Source organism: Girardinichthys multiradiatus, chromosome 24 (genome assembly GCF_021462225.1).
Source record: "Girardinichthys multiradiatus isolate DD_20200921_A chromosome 24, DD_fGirMul_XY1, whole genome shotgun sequence".
In the NCBI taxonomy this organism is placed as follows: Eukaryota; Metazoa; Chordata; class Actinopteri; order Cyprinodontiformes; family Goodeidae; genus Girardinichthys; species Girardinichthys multiradiatus.
The window spans coordinates 8,938,899-8,955,459 of NC_061816.1; the positions used below are offsets into that span (position 1 = coordinate 8,938,899).

At 37.3% G+C, this 16,561-nt stretch overlaps 1 protein-coding gene across 4 annotated transcripts; it reads right to left on the reverse strand.

Moving 5' to 3' along the window:
- Positions 1–3,203: 3,203 nt before the first annotated feature.
- LOC124861282 (OX-2 membrane glycoprotein-like) lies at positions 3,204–13,838 on the reverse strand. Of its 4 annotated transcripts, none has more exons than XM_047354862.1 (7): positions 13,721–13,838; positions 5,697–6,035; positions 5,321–5,623; positions 4,953–4,991; positions 4,788–4,805; positions 4,643–4,681; positions 3,204–4,465 (listed from the first exon to the last, which is right to left on the reverse strand). In XM_047354862.1, exons 1-7 carry the CDS (start codon positions 13,773–13,775, stop codon positions 4,371–4,373), a joined length of 888 nt encoding a protein of 295 aa, XP_047210818.1. In that variant the 5' UTR covers positions 13,776–13,838; the 3' UTR covers positions 3,204–4,370. The 4 variants fall into 4 exon arrangements, with proteins under 4 accessions (XP_047210818.1, XP_047210820.1, XP_047210819.1 ...); XM_047354864.1 differs by having other exon boundaries at positions 3,204–4,470; XM_047354863.1 differs by having other exon boundaries at positions 4,788–4,872.
- Positions 13,839–16,561: the final 2,723 nt, after the last annotated feature.

The window sequence follows — 16,561 nt, forward strand, 5'->3', positions numbered from 1 at the left end:
AAAATTAACTAATTATATAAGTGGAAGGACACATTTTCCAGACATTTGTTCCTTTGTACTGTTCTGGCACACAATGGCAACTATGTTGATAGAATTTTCCTATAAATACTTGTAGAATAAATGATAAATAAAGACCACCAAATGTTGTGAAAAGCAACCCAAATTTTAGCAACCAGTCCAGCGTGTTCTAAAAAAGCCCAACTGGGTGAAAACCTGTCCAATCTGGCAACACTGAAAAGTCTGGCATCAAGAGATCATAGCTTCATGATGAATGATTTGGAAAGATGGTATGGAGGACCAATGCTGCCATAATAAAGAATAATCAGAAACTAGAACCTTTCTGAAGAAATTTAGACGGGTCCTGCCTCTTGGTGCGTGCTTCTCGGACCAGAGCCAAACTGTGGCCGAGTTAATCTTATGCCTCCTTGCATTGCCATGGGAGGTCCCTATAAATATATCCAGTTTAGACGTGGATAATAAGAGGTGACTCTTTGCAATAGAACTGGGAGCAGTGAAGGAAGCCCATTCACTCCTCTCCCTCTGCTGCTATGGCAAGCCCCAACTAAGGAATGTTGAGGCTTTTATTTTGTAAAGATCAGTACATTATATTTTGAAAGGATAAAGTAGACCAATTTCAATCACGGAGTCCCAGCAGTAGTGTTAAGACAAATGCTGCAGTTATCGCTGTATGAAATACAAATACTTTTATTTTGTAAAGCATATCTAGGTCCTGTTTTGAAAGTCTAGCATTGTTGTCCTTTCATGTCTGGGTAATTGCTTTGCAATGCATTCAATGCCTCCTATGCATTGCTATGGCAGGCCCCAATAAATAAAAAGATTGAACTATTCATGGTCCACGGTACCATCTGTACTCCAGCTTTTAGAAAACACTGGGGTTGTTTATATTATGTATGAAAAGCGCTTTTTACATAAAGCTTAACTGACTGATTGATTGATTTCCAATTAGGGGCGAAACACCCATTATGTTGCATTCATATTTTTGTTTTTAAATGCTAAAGAAACCAATTTAATATATGTTCTGTTCTGCTGTGTAACAAGAACAAATTTACGGAGGACCAAACTTGCTATTGTCATAGTTTTAAATATTGTTTTGCCCAACATGCAGAACACAACCAGAAGACAGAATAATGTTTAACAGGTTTATTGTAACAGTAAATAATGATTGCAGGAATCCGGGACCAGGAGGACCTTGACTGTGTGAGGAAGAGGACAGGCATGGTTAGAGTCTTTCTGGATGATTCGCAGGTGTTAATCAGAGCTGTATGCTGACAGGTTGAAGGTATATAAAGCGCCAGGGGAAAAAAGGTTGCGGCGTCTAGGAGTGAGGAGTACTGCCTGCAGATAATGGACCAGAGCCAAGTTAACAATCGTGAGTAAAGTGATGTCCAGGAGATAAGTATGCCACTGATGTGGGCACTTGAGGTGGCAAACACGATGGAGGGTGAGGAGGGTTTGTTGCAGGATTTCTCAGGAGAGGAGCCAGAATGGTGCCAGCTGGAGTTTGTCTGAATAGGTTCTCTGGAATACTTGGGAGTCGGCTGGAAACCAGGTAGCAAACTGGAGGGAAATCCAGGGCGCAGCAGTCAGATATCATGATGGACATCTACCTAACATCTACATAGTGAGTATTTGTCAATGAAATCTAACAAACTTAAGAGTGATCAACCTAAAGGCAAATGTTACACAAATAATCACTAGATGCACCATGGGTTTGTGGTTAACACAGTCCAAAAGTCCAAAAATGCATTTCCATGGTGATTTTATCAAAGGTTGACCAGCATATCATAAGATACATGTCACAGGCCTGCATGACTGCTTGACAGCCTGATCAACTAACTGATAAAAACCATAGGACCACCCATGTGCATGCTGGTCTTCCCAAAGCCTGCATATTTATACCCCAAATCCCCCTGGCCTTAACTAAAAATATAATATATAAATTAAACAAATTACTAATAAATAAATGTATTCTAAACAACTATAATAAGGCAAACAAAACAAAAAAATAGACAATTAGCATCTACAATCTAGTTCTAAAATTAACCCGGTAATACAGCTGGATTCTTACCATAAATCTTCAAACAGGTTCTCCCTGTCAGAGCTCCATCAGGGTAGATGTTGAACAGAGATAACATCCTTCATCCTGCTCTGTAACACTCCTGATAACTATGGAGGACTTCTGTAGTCCAACTTCTGTAAACTGAACCTTTTCTTTAAAGTCAGGATTCACTGTTTGACCGAAATACTCGCTGTAGGAGCAGACATTCCTCTCTGTTTTCTCCAAGACCTTCTGCCAGGTGACCTGTTGGACATCTTTAGTTTATATGAGTTCACAGCTGAGAGTCTCCTAATACTGTCTCCTCTGTTTTTATTGGTTCTGTCACGCCTGCAGGAAACAATCAAAGAAAAAAAGGGATCTCCACCCAAAGGGCGAGCTGGTAAGGGATGAAGATCTACAAGGCTAATAAAGAATGTGCACCCTGACAAATAAGACCAGAACCACTCCAAGGGCATGCTCCTTACACCCACCAACTGATCTAAACAAGAGATGAAAACATCATGATCCACTGTATCAAATGCGGCTGTTAATTCTAAAAGCACAAGGATGACAGTTACCAGAACCAGTAGATAAATAAATATCATTAAATATCCTTAAAAGGATGGACTAATTTCTGTGCAAAATTTTGAAACCTGACTGAAAAAGAGGAATGACAGTAATGTGAAGAATGTTGTGTTGTTGTAGAAAGTCCATCTGTTCATTGTGAACTACTTTTTCAAGATCTTCTGAGATAAAAGGCAATTTAGCAATGGTTCTGAAATTATCCAACATTGTGGGATTCAAATTAAAGTTTTTTTAATCAATGGTTGGACCATAGCATTTTTAAATGTTGAAGGGAAGACACCAGATGTTAAGCTACTGTTGAAAACTGCCAGGACCGATGACCTTAGGCTTCATCTGGCCAACAACCTTCTGACCCCAGGATAAGGAAGTTACACAGAGCCTCAACTTTTAAATAAAATGCAACAAAGTCTCACTGGCTGGGTTTCCAACATGTCATCACATCCATTATTATGCTAAATATCTAAATGATCATCTACTGTAAAGCTGATCCCAAATCTTATGCAGAGACAATTAGATCAGATCGGTTTCTAAAAACAACAAAACCTCAAACAGTCTAAAGTGCTTTGTTTGTTACATTTTAATGTTAGATAAATACAGCAAATATATGGTAAAAATAACAGTTTAGGCATATTTTATTATACTGAAAAAGACAAATATGCAGAATATTTAGAGAATAAACAATGAAATAAATAGACAATATTTTTAATTCATTGATTATCTTAATCAGTAATGCCGATCAGAGCTTTCAGACCAGATATCAGTAGTAAACATATTAATGCAGAATATAAATCAGAGACTCAAAGTTTATCCATAAATCCATTAATCTTTGTCTCCTCAACAGAAATAATAATATATGGAAGACAGAGTTTCAAAAATGCCTAAGTGAAAATAATAATAAATGAAAGAAACACCTGTAATACATAGTAAGTAAATAATGCCTAACAAGTTAATAATAGAATAAATGATTCAGCATTTTTGTATAAGCTTGCTTACCTTAATCTATTCACTATATTTGATTTTGATCTGGATCCATTCCTGTCTCACTCTACTGCTTTCTGTCAGTAGAGCTAATAGTGCAATATCATTCATTGATTTAGCAGCACCTTAATGTTTTCCTTCATTTTCCAGCTCAGTTTATAATCCTGGGAATGTTTCTTAGTCAGATTTGCTTGATGCTAAATATTCAGTTCCTTCACCACTTTCTGAATTTAAAGTGCTTATTTTCTCTAATCATGCTTGAACTTGATTTACATGAGTTATTTAAAACAAGTTTTGCTACCTTTCTAATAACATAGAATAGTTTAACTGGTCAGGACACAGAGTCAGGCAATGTCTGGTGTTAGAGCTCGTCCTTCTCCTGGGTCACTAAAGGCAGCTTTCCTTTTTAAACTTTCCCTTCATCCTCTTGCATTTAACAGAACTTAAAGGATCCATATTTAAAGTGAGACATGAATGAAAGGATCGCATTAGGAATGAGCTGCTGTTTAACAAAGAAGAAAACTCTGGCTGCTTCCACTAATGATCACAACTTATTTCTTCTGGTTATGTCTGCTTTGCTCAGATCCTCCAGCATCAAAAAACCAAAATAGTGTCCGCCAAAGGACAAAAATGTGATTAAAGGATAAATCATGGCATACAGCATTGAAACTGAAGTACCAACCCTAAACTTTTTGACTGGTAACTGGTTAAAAGAGTAAGTATCAGGAAGTGGGTCATAATTAGGTGTTTATGTTGCAACAGTGATGGCTGGGATTCGATGTTTGGTCTTTCTTTCAGAGGATCGTAGTCTGAGATCTACATTATCCGACAGTGGTGAGGTACCTGGCCCAAAAAACAAAACAAAATGTTAGTTAGAAACTGATGAGCTTAAACAGGGGAACAGGGGAACGTGTTAGGCTTTATCAGGAACTATACTATATGTATCACATTAGCTGGGATGTAAAACAGGAAATAAATCTATATCTGTGTAACTGAGGAATGAATAAATAAAATACTTACTTCTGGTTGTCCGTGGCATCGTGGGAATTTTTCTTATTCCTGTGAACAATTTAAGAACAATTAAATCAAACAATCGGCAAAGAAATGTTTCTGAGACATCAATGTTGTGAAAGTTAACAGCAAAAACTCAGTTTCATAGAAGTACCTCCTCTGAAGTCCTTTTCTGAGCAGGAAGATAAAAATGACATCCATCATCATCATCATTATGAATGAAATAATTAAAGGCCATACTAAAGGAAGAAGATGAAATGTATCTCAACAACAGAACAAAGTGAAAAATGTTCATGTGAGAATCTGAACATAAACTTACTGGAGCGTCTGTCAGATGATCCAGTCTGTTTATCCAACCCTGATAAATGGGATTCAAGCATTTAAAATCAGGAAGGTCTCATCAGTTCCTACAGTGTTTAAAAGTAATCACACCCCTTGAACGTCTTCCACATTTTGTTGCACTACAACCTCAAACGTTAGTGTGTTTAAGTGTGACTTTATGTGAGCACAATATTGAGCATAATTGTGAAGTGGAAGAAAAATTAAACGTTGTTTTTTACAAATAAAATCTGAAAAGTGAAATTTAACCACTTACTGCATAAATGTATTTACAATTATACAAAAACCTGTCAAAAAATTTAGAAAGGCGCGAGCGTCAGGCGCTGTATGTTTGAAAGAGTTCCTCACCATCTTCAGACGTCTCTGTGAGTCCAGGAACGGTGACCAGCAGCTCTCTGGGAGCAGCAGAGAGAACTGACACTGAACATCCAACCTCTGTGCTGCTGAAAGCTGACAGCAGAGCTGTGGTGGTGATGGTGACCGTACCGTTGCTGTTGGTAACACTGGTGGAGGTGTACTGGGAGAAGCTGAGGTTCTGGTGGAGAACAGTCAGTGTTACAGAGGGAGCAGGTCGACCTGTGGCTGAACAGGACACAACTGACTCTGTGGGAGAGTTTGATCTTCTGACATCAAGGATGGGTTCATGCAGCTCTGAGTAGAGAAGAAAAAAACATGATCAACATCTAGTTATAAAATTAACCCTTTAATACAGCCAGATTCTTACCATAAACCATTAGACAGGTCCCAGCTGTCAGAGCTCCATCAGGGTAGATGTTGAACAAACAGAGATAACATCCTTCATCCTGCTCTGTAACACTCCTGATAACTATGGAGGACTTCTGCAGCCCAGCTTCTGTAAACTGAACCTTTTCTTTAAAGTCAGGATCCACAGTTTCACCAAAAAACTCGCTGTAGGTGCAGATGTTCCTCTCTGTTTTCTCCAAGACCTTCTGCCAGGTGACCTGTTGGACATCTTTAGTTTCCAGGAGCTGACAGCTGAGAGGAGCATCTTCTCCCTCTGCTGCTAACACAGACTTCTCTGTTTTTATTGGATCTGCTAAACCTGCAGGATAAAATAAAAGAATAAATGGATCTGGGTAACTTTATTTATATCATGTACCGTTCTATGAGAGGGTTTTTATTTCTCTCTGTGTTCTTTAGCAGGAACATCACATTTATTGAGAAACAGTCATGCTTGGCACAATTTTTCCTTGAAAGGTGTAATGGAAAATTCTTTTACAAGTGTTCTAAAGTGTGTGACCTTTTATTCACCTCTCTCCTCTGACCTCTGTGTTTTGTACTTAAGAGGAGGAGGCTCTAAATCCATTATCAGGAGGTTTATGGTTAACACTCCGTGAAGGGATATATTTTAAGGGAGGGTAGATGGGTGCCCTCATAAATAACGTTGTTACCTCTGACCCGGGAAGGGTCTAGGGCCATAAAACACAAACTCTTTGAAGTTGAGATAACACTCTCATTTTTGGTATAAATACTTGTGTGTGATATTTGTTCGTTGCTCTGCTCTTCTGACTTGTTCAGTGACAGAGTCTTCAAACGCTGTATGCCTTTGACTAAACTTATAAAGATAAAGTCCGGTCTTTCTCTTGTTTAATGAGTTGCCGTCTCTCCCAATTTGATAAGAAAATCAATAACAAAGGTCCACTTCTATTTTTGTTCCCTTTTCAAAATAAAAGCCCTCCCCTCCGTCTAATAAGGCTTTAAAATAGTCCCAGTGAGTTAGTTAGCTATTCAAAGTCAACATGTAGGGACTTCATAAAAACGGCTGCCAGCAAATAGAGTTATAAAAACAACCTATCAGGACATGATGAAAGTGATCTGCTCTTTATCAGGTTGTAAAACGCCACAGATTCCAAACTATCATTTATTAAACAGGGATGGAAACGTTATATGCTGAAAACAAAGTAAACTATTGCTGCTGCCATTGGATTTTAGTGTGGTAGCAGCAGCTAGATGTTGCTGATGAAATGCATTGATAAACTGATCAACATGAAGAGAGACCACTTTTATAAAAGCAAGAGTTTGGACTGGTTTTGTCTGCAGCAGTACCAGCAAAACTCCACCTCACAAACTACCTGGAATGCTTTACTGGAAACCTGAGAGAAACAAGCCTGAACAAGCCTGGAAATCTCAATGAACTGAAACCTTTTTAAAAAGAAGCATCAGCTAATATTCCTCCACTATCATATAACCCTGATAAAGTCATTTAGGAAATTAGTAGTTAACATTTTTGCAGATTAACGTGGTTCAAGACACTGGAAAATACATGGTTGCTCCTTCTTTGTTTAATAATGGAATCTAGTGTATTTTTCTGCAGTTAAAGTTAGATTTAAATACAATTTGTACCTAATAATAATTAATAAAGACCAGATAATATTACAGACTCATATAAAATCCCAGTGCTAAAGGGGTTGTAGTTTATTAAGTACACCTTGGCAGTCCTGGGTTGAAACTAGAGGCTGACATTTTTTCGGGAGTTCCACGGGTCAAATCCCGCGGGACGGGAGACAGCATCAGTAAAGATCACGTGATTGGGACGGTACAGGATGAAAAATGAACTGGAGCAGACGGGAGCGGGAGCTAACCAATAGGAGGGAAAATAAACTAGGATCAATTGTCTTTGGAAATGTAAAACTGAGACTTTGTTATAAACTTTAAGAAAAAAAAAAACTTGAATCGACGCCGCCATTGTGTAGTTTTTTTCCAAGAAGCCTAAACTATAATGCGAGTCAAACGAACTACACGACCCACAAGCCAACAGTGCTTCTGCTCGATGTTTTCCACCTGCGTTCAGGATGGAGGGAGCAAACGCAGGTGGAGAACTGGACGTGGTAAAATTGGATTTATAACGTAAAGTCAGAAATAAGGACTTATCTATTAAACTCATAGAGCTGACAGGAAAGTCGCAAATATTACCGAACTTCAGGAGAGTTGAATGTAGCGGTTTTATCACGCAGTCTGCTGCTTGTAAAACGTGTTTAGTTGTAATCAAGTTCACCAGTGATTAAGGGACACTTGTAAGACAGATTCTGGATTAAATCAACCCTGCATCTCTTCATTCATCAAACCAAAAGTACCAACATGTGTCAAGTCTCATCTGACCAACAAAATTGCTGTATGTGCACTAGAGGGTGACACGGGAGTGGATTTTCTCTCCCATCCCGCTCCCACAGAAAAATGTCTTGTCCCATCCCAATCCCAGGCCAGCATAACAAAAAAAATCTTGTCCCGTCCCACTCCTGGTAAATTGACTCCCACTCCCATCCCGCTCCCATTCAGAACAACTCCTACTCCTGTGCCACTCCCATTTTTGTTTTCTTCATTTAGTCTTTTGGTAATTTCTTTCCTTGAAGGACCAGTTAGGTCCCTGTTTTTAGCTGTAGTAAAGGCCAGTTAAAGTAAAAAGAATCTATCTTAGTTGAATAAACAAAATGTACCTAGTTGTATTTTACTTATTTATTAAGTGATCGTTTCCTTTGAACAATGACATTACTTTTATGTTTTATGTTCTTTTTATGTTTCAAGTTGCTGGAATGAAAGAAAAATTCACCTTGTAAGAGAACTGTACTTGTTGAACAAAAGGCCAAAAAGGCATTACCTTCACAATTTAGAAACTGTACCTCAATGGTTCACAGCCCTTAGTCTGATTTGAAGATAATTTTATTTAAGGCTGATTTCAAAATAAAACTCAATAAATCTCAAAACGGGTGTAGTGTTTGTTTCATTTTTGCACTTATCTGGTTTGGAAAATATCCCACAAAGTATTGTGAAATAACACAAAGACTATTGCATGGGGACACAAAAAAGAAAAAAGTCCCCCCATGTCCCCTCGTGGGCTCCGTATAGAAATGCTTCATCAAGGGAAGATATTAAATAAATATGTTGTGAAATAGAAAAAAATTGAATGTACCATTAAATGTACAATTTATTTAATACATCATTAAATATTAAGTGTACCACTAATTACGTCATGTCGTCTTTAAAATTATACTTAATTATTCAGTGGCACATTTAATTGCATAATAGTCCATTTCATGATATAATGGTACATTTATTGTTTCTAATGATGTATTAAATAAATAAATGGTAACTTTAATTTAATGGCACATTTAATGTTACACTTCTTTCATGTTACATTTACTTCACTTATGGGACATTCACAACATTTATTTATTTAATGATGATTTTATTGTATTAAATTTGTCCAGTTTGACCCTCCATTCTTGATGCCTGTATAGGAGATCATGTCAGAATTTAAATCAGGTGTTCTGGAGCAGACACACATCTAAAACCTGCAGGGAAGGGGTCCCTGAGGACCAGGGTTGTGAACCATTGAGTTACAGTTTCTAAATTGTGAAGGTAATGGCTTTTTGGCCTTTTGTTCAACAAGTACAGTTCTCTTACTAGGTGCATTTTTGTTTCGTTCCAGCAACTTGAAACATAAAAGTGATGTCATTGTTCAAAGGAAACGATCACTTAATAAATAAGTAAAATACAACTAGGTATATTTTGTTTATTCAACTAAGATAGTCATGGTCTGTTTCCTTGTTTAATATTTTATTATTTCTTCATTATTATTCTTTTTACTTTAACTGGCCTTTACTACAGCTAAAAACAGGGACCTAACTGGTCCTTCAAACAAAGAAATTGTCAAAAGACTAAATGAAGAAAACAAAAATGGGAGTGGCACAGGAGTGGGAGTCGTTCTGAATGGGAGCGGGATGGGAGTGGGAGTCAATTTACCAGGAGTGGGACGGGACAGGATTTTTTTTGTTATGCTGGCCTGGGATTGGGATGGGACAAGACATTTTTCTGTGGGAGCGGGATGGGAGAGAAAATCCACTCCCGTGTCACCCTCTAGTTGAAACCACTTTTTCCTTCAGAACCAAACTATTTCTTTATGACAGATTCAACAAGGTGTCAGAAACATTCCTCAGAGATTCTGGTCCATATTAACATGACAGCATCACACAGTTGCTGCAGATTTGTTGGCTCCACATTATTGATGAGAATCTCTCGTTCCACCTTATACCCAGTAGTGCTCTATGGGATTTAGATCTGGAGAATGAAGACCACTGGAGGTCAGTGAACTCATCATCATGCTAAATAACCGGTCTGAGATGAGTTGAGCTTTGTGGCATGGTGCATTATCCTGCTGGAAGCAGCCATCAGAAGATGGGTACACTGTGGTCATAAAGAGATGGAGACGGTCGCCACCCATGCTTAAGGCAGGCTGTGGTCTGCAAACAGCGCTCGTTTGGTGCTAGGGGTCCCACACCATTAAACCACCACCAGCCTGACCATTTGAAACAAGGCAGCATGGATCCATGCTTTTTTGGTGTTTACACCAAATTATGACCCGATCATCTGAACGCTGCACCTGAAATCAATGCTCAACAAACCAGGCTACATCTTTACAATCTGTGCTTGTGAACCTGTGTTAATTATAGCCTCAGGTTCCTGTTCTTAGCTGACAGGAGTGATGATCTGTGTGGTATTCTGCTGCTGTAGCCCATCTGCTCCAAGGTTCCAGGTGTTGTTCATTCAGAAAAGGTATTCAGCATAGTTTGGTTGTATAAATTTTTTATTTGAGCTTTCACTGCCTTCCAATCATCTTGAACCAGTCTGTATCTCCTCTGGGGCCTCATGTACTAAAGAGTGTGCAGGAGAAATTCTGACTTGCGGTCCATAAACAAAATTCAGATGTAACAAACTGTGCGTAGATATGTCACCTCCCACTTGGCCTTCATACATCCTAGTTTTCGGGAAACTGGCCTGAGCTGCACATGGTGGTTGAACCGTCTGGTCCCCGCCCGTAGTTACATATGTAAAGTAGTATAAATACACCAACCATGTGTCCAAATTACCATGGCAAAGATGCTGTGAGAGTTAAAGAACTGAACTGGTTCATTCAGTGGAAAAACACTAGAGAGACTATTTCTGCACACCATGACATTGCATTAGTGAGAGACATTTGCACATCACCAATAGGTTACACATATATTGAATGAAAATGCTTTCTATTCATAAAAGCATATTCACTTACAGATGGGGCCCTTGTCGCAGTTTCAGTGTGGTCCATAGCTCTGATTACAGAAATCGGCTCATTGCTGCAAATGAGAGCCACAGTTTAGGGGAACTTTCTATATCTGAGCAACAGGATGATCCGTACCTTATGGCTGGCGTGGCCCGTCTCAGGGATGACTGTTAAATACCCGACCTATCAGTCAGCTCCCTCTGAAAAGCTTTGGTTGAAAGGGCCGCAGCATAGTGAGAACTTGAACTGGCACCAGCGAACCACGGTTCCTCCTGGTTTCACTCGGTAACAGTGAGGCCAGCTCCATGCAGACCTCCAAGATGATTGCCCCGGGCAATCTCAACCAGCTGATAAGCCATGCATCATCATGTTCCAGCAGATCATTACGATCTCTGAAAGAAACGCTCCCCAATGACTTCTTCCATTGGTGATGTCCTCCAGCTGAGCCAAAGCTGCCATCGTTCCACAATAACACACAACTTTATGTAGCAATTTATGGACATGTGTGATTGTCTCCAGCTTGTCCACTGCAGGAATCATCAAACCTGACTTGTTAGGAATGAATCTGCTGATCTGACACAGGTTTATTTTTCAGTGAGAATAAAAGTGCCCCTGAGATGGTTCACATACATTTTATGCTCGATGCACTGATGGATTTCCACATTATTGTACATGCCGAGTTGTGCGTCAAACATTGTGCTGCAAGGTTTTTGTGCGTACATGAATCCCCTGATCTGTAACATCAACAAAGGATTGTGGTCCACATGACTGCTGCTAACTGGATTTCTTCTCTTATTTGGACTCAGATTGTTGTGCCTGAAGATCCCAGTAGATTAGTAGATTGGCTGAACTATCTTTTGTGTTAACAAGTTACTCAACAGGAACATCTGGACCTAATAAAGTGGTGGATGCATATCTAGGCTGTACCTTGGTGCTTAGATCCAACAACAAAACTACTTGATTGAAAAACCTTAATTATAGACCTCAGTCATCTTGTGTTCCACAACATCAGCTGCTCAGTCAGCTTTCAGTGTCTCCTTGACTCTCCTAAAGTCTCTTTGTTCAAACACCTGCTCAGTGAGCATCAAGATATACAAATACAACAGCAATAACAGGAATTTTACCCCATGTAGTTATTGCTGGAAGCAGCTACAACAATAGTATTATTGTGTCAACACACCAGAGAGGCAGGCTGTTATGATAGATAACAGACGTTAGTTTAAATTAATGTAGTATAAATCATTACAATGTTGTCCTTCGTTTTCTCACAGTAAATCTGGTTGAAGCTAAGCAATGTCTGACTTTATGATCAAATTTCAACTTACCTTTGTGTGTTTTTCCATCATGAAGCAATTCTGTTACTCAGCAACTCTGCCAACTGTTGAGGCTTAATGCAACAACACCCCTGGAATGTTAACTAGTAATTTTGCAAGTCAAGTCAAGTCTCTAAAGACAGACAAGTAGGTTCTTTGTCAGATTAGCACCAAGTAGTCTTCCTGTAACACTTCTTTATATGGCACTGATCGTGTTCTGTGGCTATAGTGCTGCACTAATGCACCACATTAAAACTGAAAACATACTAATTTGAGAGGTCTATTGCAATAAACATTCACACTGATTACATGAGATAACAAATGTTCTCAAGACTTGAGTCCCACACCACGAGTATAAGTCAAGTCTGGGCCCTGGTGTTGAGTTAGCTGGTACTGCAGGCCAAACAACCAGAGTCAGACTCTTATTGTGACTGAAACTAGTCTTTCAGGAACAGGTGGTTCCCCCAGTTCCTTTAGTTTGTTTAGACAGTTAACGATAAATAAAAGTTTGTTTTGCAAATAACTTTTTTCTCTTTGTGAGAAAAAATGAGTCATTTTAATCAAAAAACGTTTTTTCAAACATTTATTTTTCTCCCCAAAATAAAATATTCCATTTAAAAAAAAAAATCGTTACAACTCTGAAAGTTTTGATCACAACTTAATATTTTTTGAATGAGATTATTTTTTTGTTTGATTGAATAATATTGAGACAAATTTACCTCCATACTATGCCCGCCCATGATTGAGGAAATGAGGAAAAGAAAAGAAGAAGAAGCAGAGCTCGGCACTGTGGGGCTGCAGATGTTGATAAATCTATTCCGTTCTGACGTCACAATGCTGCGAGTTCCTATTAGACGTTATTCAACACATCAACAGACTTGTTATTTTGGTTATGACGAGTGTACGATAATTTCCCTCAAAATACGATAATTTTACGTATCTAGTACGATAATCCTACATTTCTCACCTGGTAACACTGAGCTGCGGTTACTTGTGATTGTTTGCATCGAGCTTCAACAATATAAAATCTACTGAACCAGAGAGACAGAGGACGGATGAAGACCATCATAAACAACATCACGATCAATTTAAACAGTACGTCATTTATTGTAATTTGCTTTAAACTTAAAATAAACTACATGCCCCCTCACATGAAGTACAGTAGTACTAGAATAAAATGTGGGATATGAATAGCTTTGTAAGCTGTAACAATTAAAATAAACGACATGGCCTCAGAAAATGCTTCATCTGTGAGCTGTTTGGTCACTTTCATTTTAACATGAGCAAAATATACAAGTTAAAACCGTTTTTAATAACAAAACTCTCCATAGCTGCTAAACCTGAGCATAGAAATAAGACAGACAAATATTCTAATCTTACCTTTAAAAAAGATTTCCAACAAGAAAAAGAAAAACGGGACAACAGAGTCTGACATCGTAGCACCACAAATCCGCCTCGATTTCTTCTTCTTCTTCTTCTGTGTTATTTTTTGGCAGTTGGCAAATAACTTGAAGATGTGCATTACCGCCACCGACTGGTATGGAGTGTAGTTCTTCATGGTTTTAAATCTTATTTACTATTACAACAATCAAATTTTATTTATTAATTTAGTGCTTTTGAAAAATCTAATTATAATTTGAATATGTTTGCTACCTAAACTTCTTTGCAAAGTATCTCTCAAAATAAAATTTTCTTTAATACCTACAAATTCTCTCCTTAAAATTGTTCTTTCTTGTTCATATTTCTGACACTTCAATATTACATGTTCTATTGTTTCCTCCTCTCCACAATAATCACATTTTCCTGTATTATGTTTCTTTATATTAAACAATGTAGAATTAAGTCCTGTATGTCCTATTCTTAATCTTGTAATTAATCTTTCCTCTTTTCTACTCCTTCTTCCTGTTCTTACTTCTCCTACTATCTTGTTGATTCTATAAAACCATCTTCCTTTCTTTTCTTCATCCCACCTTTTTTGCCACTCTTTCCTGATTCTCTGTTTAATTATATTTCTTGCCTCTGACCTACTAATATTAATTATAAAGCTAATGTTGTTTTGTGTTGCCTTCTTTGCCATCCTGTCCGCCTTCTCATTCCCTCCAACTCCTACATGTGCTGGTACCCATAAAAACACTAATATTAATCCCATTCTTTGTATTCTAAATAAAGTATGTTTTATTTCCAACAAAATGTCTGGTCTACCCTCTGAATGATTATGATTTAAACTTAATAATGCTGAACTTGAGTCTGAACAAATGATTGTTTTTAATGGTTTTATATCCTCCACCCACTGCACTGCTAACAATATGGCTAATAATTCTCCTGAATATATCAATAATCCATCTGTAATTCTTTTTCCTACTTTTATTTTAAATTCTGGTATTACAAATGCTACTCCTATTTTTTCATCTGTTTTTGATGCGTCTGTGTAAATCTGGACATAATGATAGTAATTGTTTATATATTCTTGTATTATACTTAAATCTAATCTACATTTCGTATCCTTTTTCTTTTCCATCAATACCATATCCACCACTGCTTCTGGTAACAGCCACGGTGGCACTACTGGCAAAGGCAACATTGAACTTATTTCTTTTTCATATATTTTAAATTCTTCTGCTATATTATTGATAATCCACCCAAAACTCTTAACTTGTTTTTTTTCTTTTTCCCAGCATGGTTTTAAAATATCACATGTTGGATGATCCAGATTATTGCTTTGTAAGTTTATCCAGTAATTTATTGCTAACTGTTTCCTTCTTAGATCTAATGGCATCTCTCCCATCTCTACCTGAAGTGCTGCTATTGGACTGGTTCTGATTGCTCCTGTACAAATTCTTAAAGCTTGATGTTGTATATTGTCTAATTTTATAAGATGAGTGTTTGCTGCTGATCCATAAATTATACTTCCATAATCAATATTTGATCTAATTAATTCTGTATAAATAATTTTTAATGATGTTCGATCTGCTCCCCAATCAGCACCAGCCATACATCTCATAATGTTTAATATTTTTTTGCATTTATCTATGATTCTTTCTATATGTACTTTCCACATAATTTTTTCATCAAACCATATACGTAAAAATTTTATATTTTTTACTTGTTCTAAAACTTGATTGTATAATTTTAGTTTGATATTTTCTCTTTTCCTTTTCTGTGTAAACACCATTGCTTTTGTTTTTTCCACTGAGAATTTAAATCCCCATTGATTTGCTCATTGTTCTATTCTAATAATCTCATCCTGTATTTTCTTTTCAATAAGTTTGATATTACGACCCCTTTTCCATATAGCTCCATCATCTGCAAATAGTGAACAACCGACTTCCTTACCAATATTTTTAAATACATCATTTATCATTATAGAAAACAATAACGGACTTATAATACTTCCTTGAGGAGTACCATTATCTATTATATATTTACCTGACAATTCTTGACCAATTTTTACTTGTATTGTTCTATTTGATAAAAAATCTTTAATCCAGTTAAACATTTTTCCAGTAATACCCATTTTATTTAATTTAATTAATAATCCTTCAACCCACATCATGTCATAAGCTTTTTCTATGTCGAAAAATACAGCTACTACATTTCTTTGTTTATTTGTGCTCTCCTAATTTCATATTCTAAACATAATGCAGTCATTTGTGCTTCTCCCTTTTCTAAACCCATTTTGATTTCTAGTAAGAAGATGACTGAATTAAAGGGTTCATTTTATAATTTGATGTTGATCATGATGTATGGAATGAATACTGATATTAAACAGGTGTATTATGGATATGCATTCAGTGGACAATATTGCACGCATGTATTAATATCATAATTGATTTATGATTTTAAATTTAATTTTCAGCCTTGGATAATCAATCTGGATCATCTGACAGAGGCTTCAGTAAGTTCATGTTCAGATTCTAACATGATGATTTTTCACTTTGTTCTGTTGCTGAGACACATTTAATTTTCTCCCTTAAGGACCACCTTCAATCATTCCAGTTGTGATAATGGCTGTGAGTTTTATCTTCCTGTTCATATAAAGATGTCAGAGAAGATACTTCTATGAAACAGAGTTGTTGTTGTTGACTTTTACCTCATTAATGTCTCAGAAACATGTATTTGCTGACTGTTTGGTTTAATTCTCCAGGATACCACAGACAATCTTTGTCAAACCTTTGGGGGACACCATATTGCAGGGTCATGATGCTGGAGGATCGGACCAAA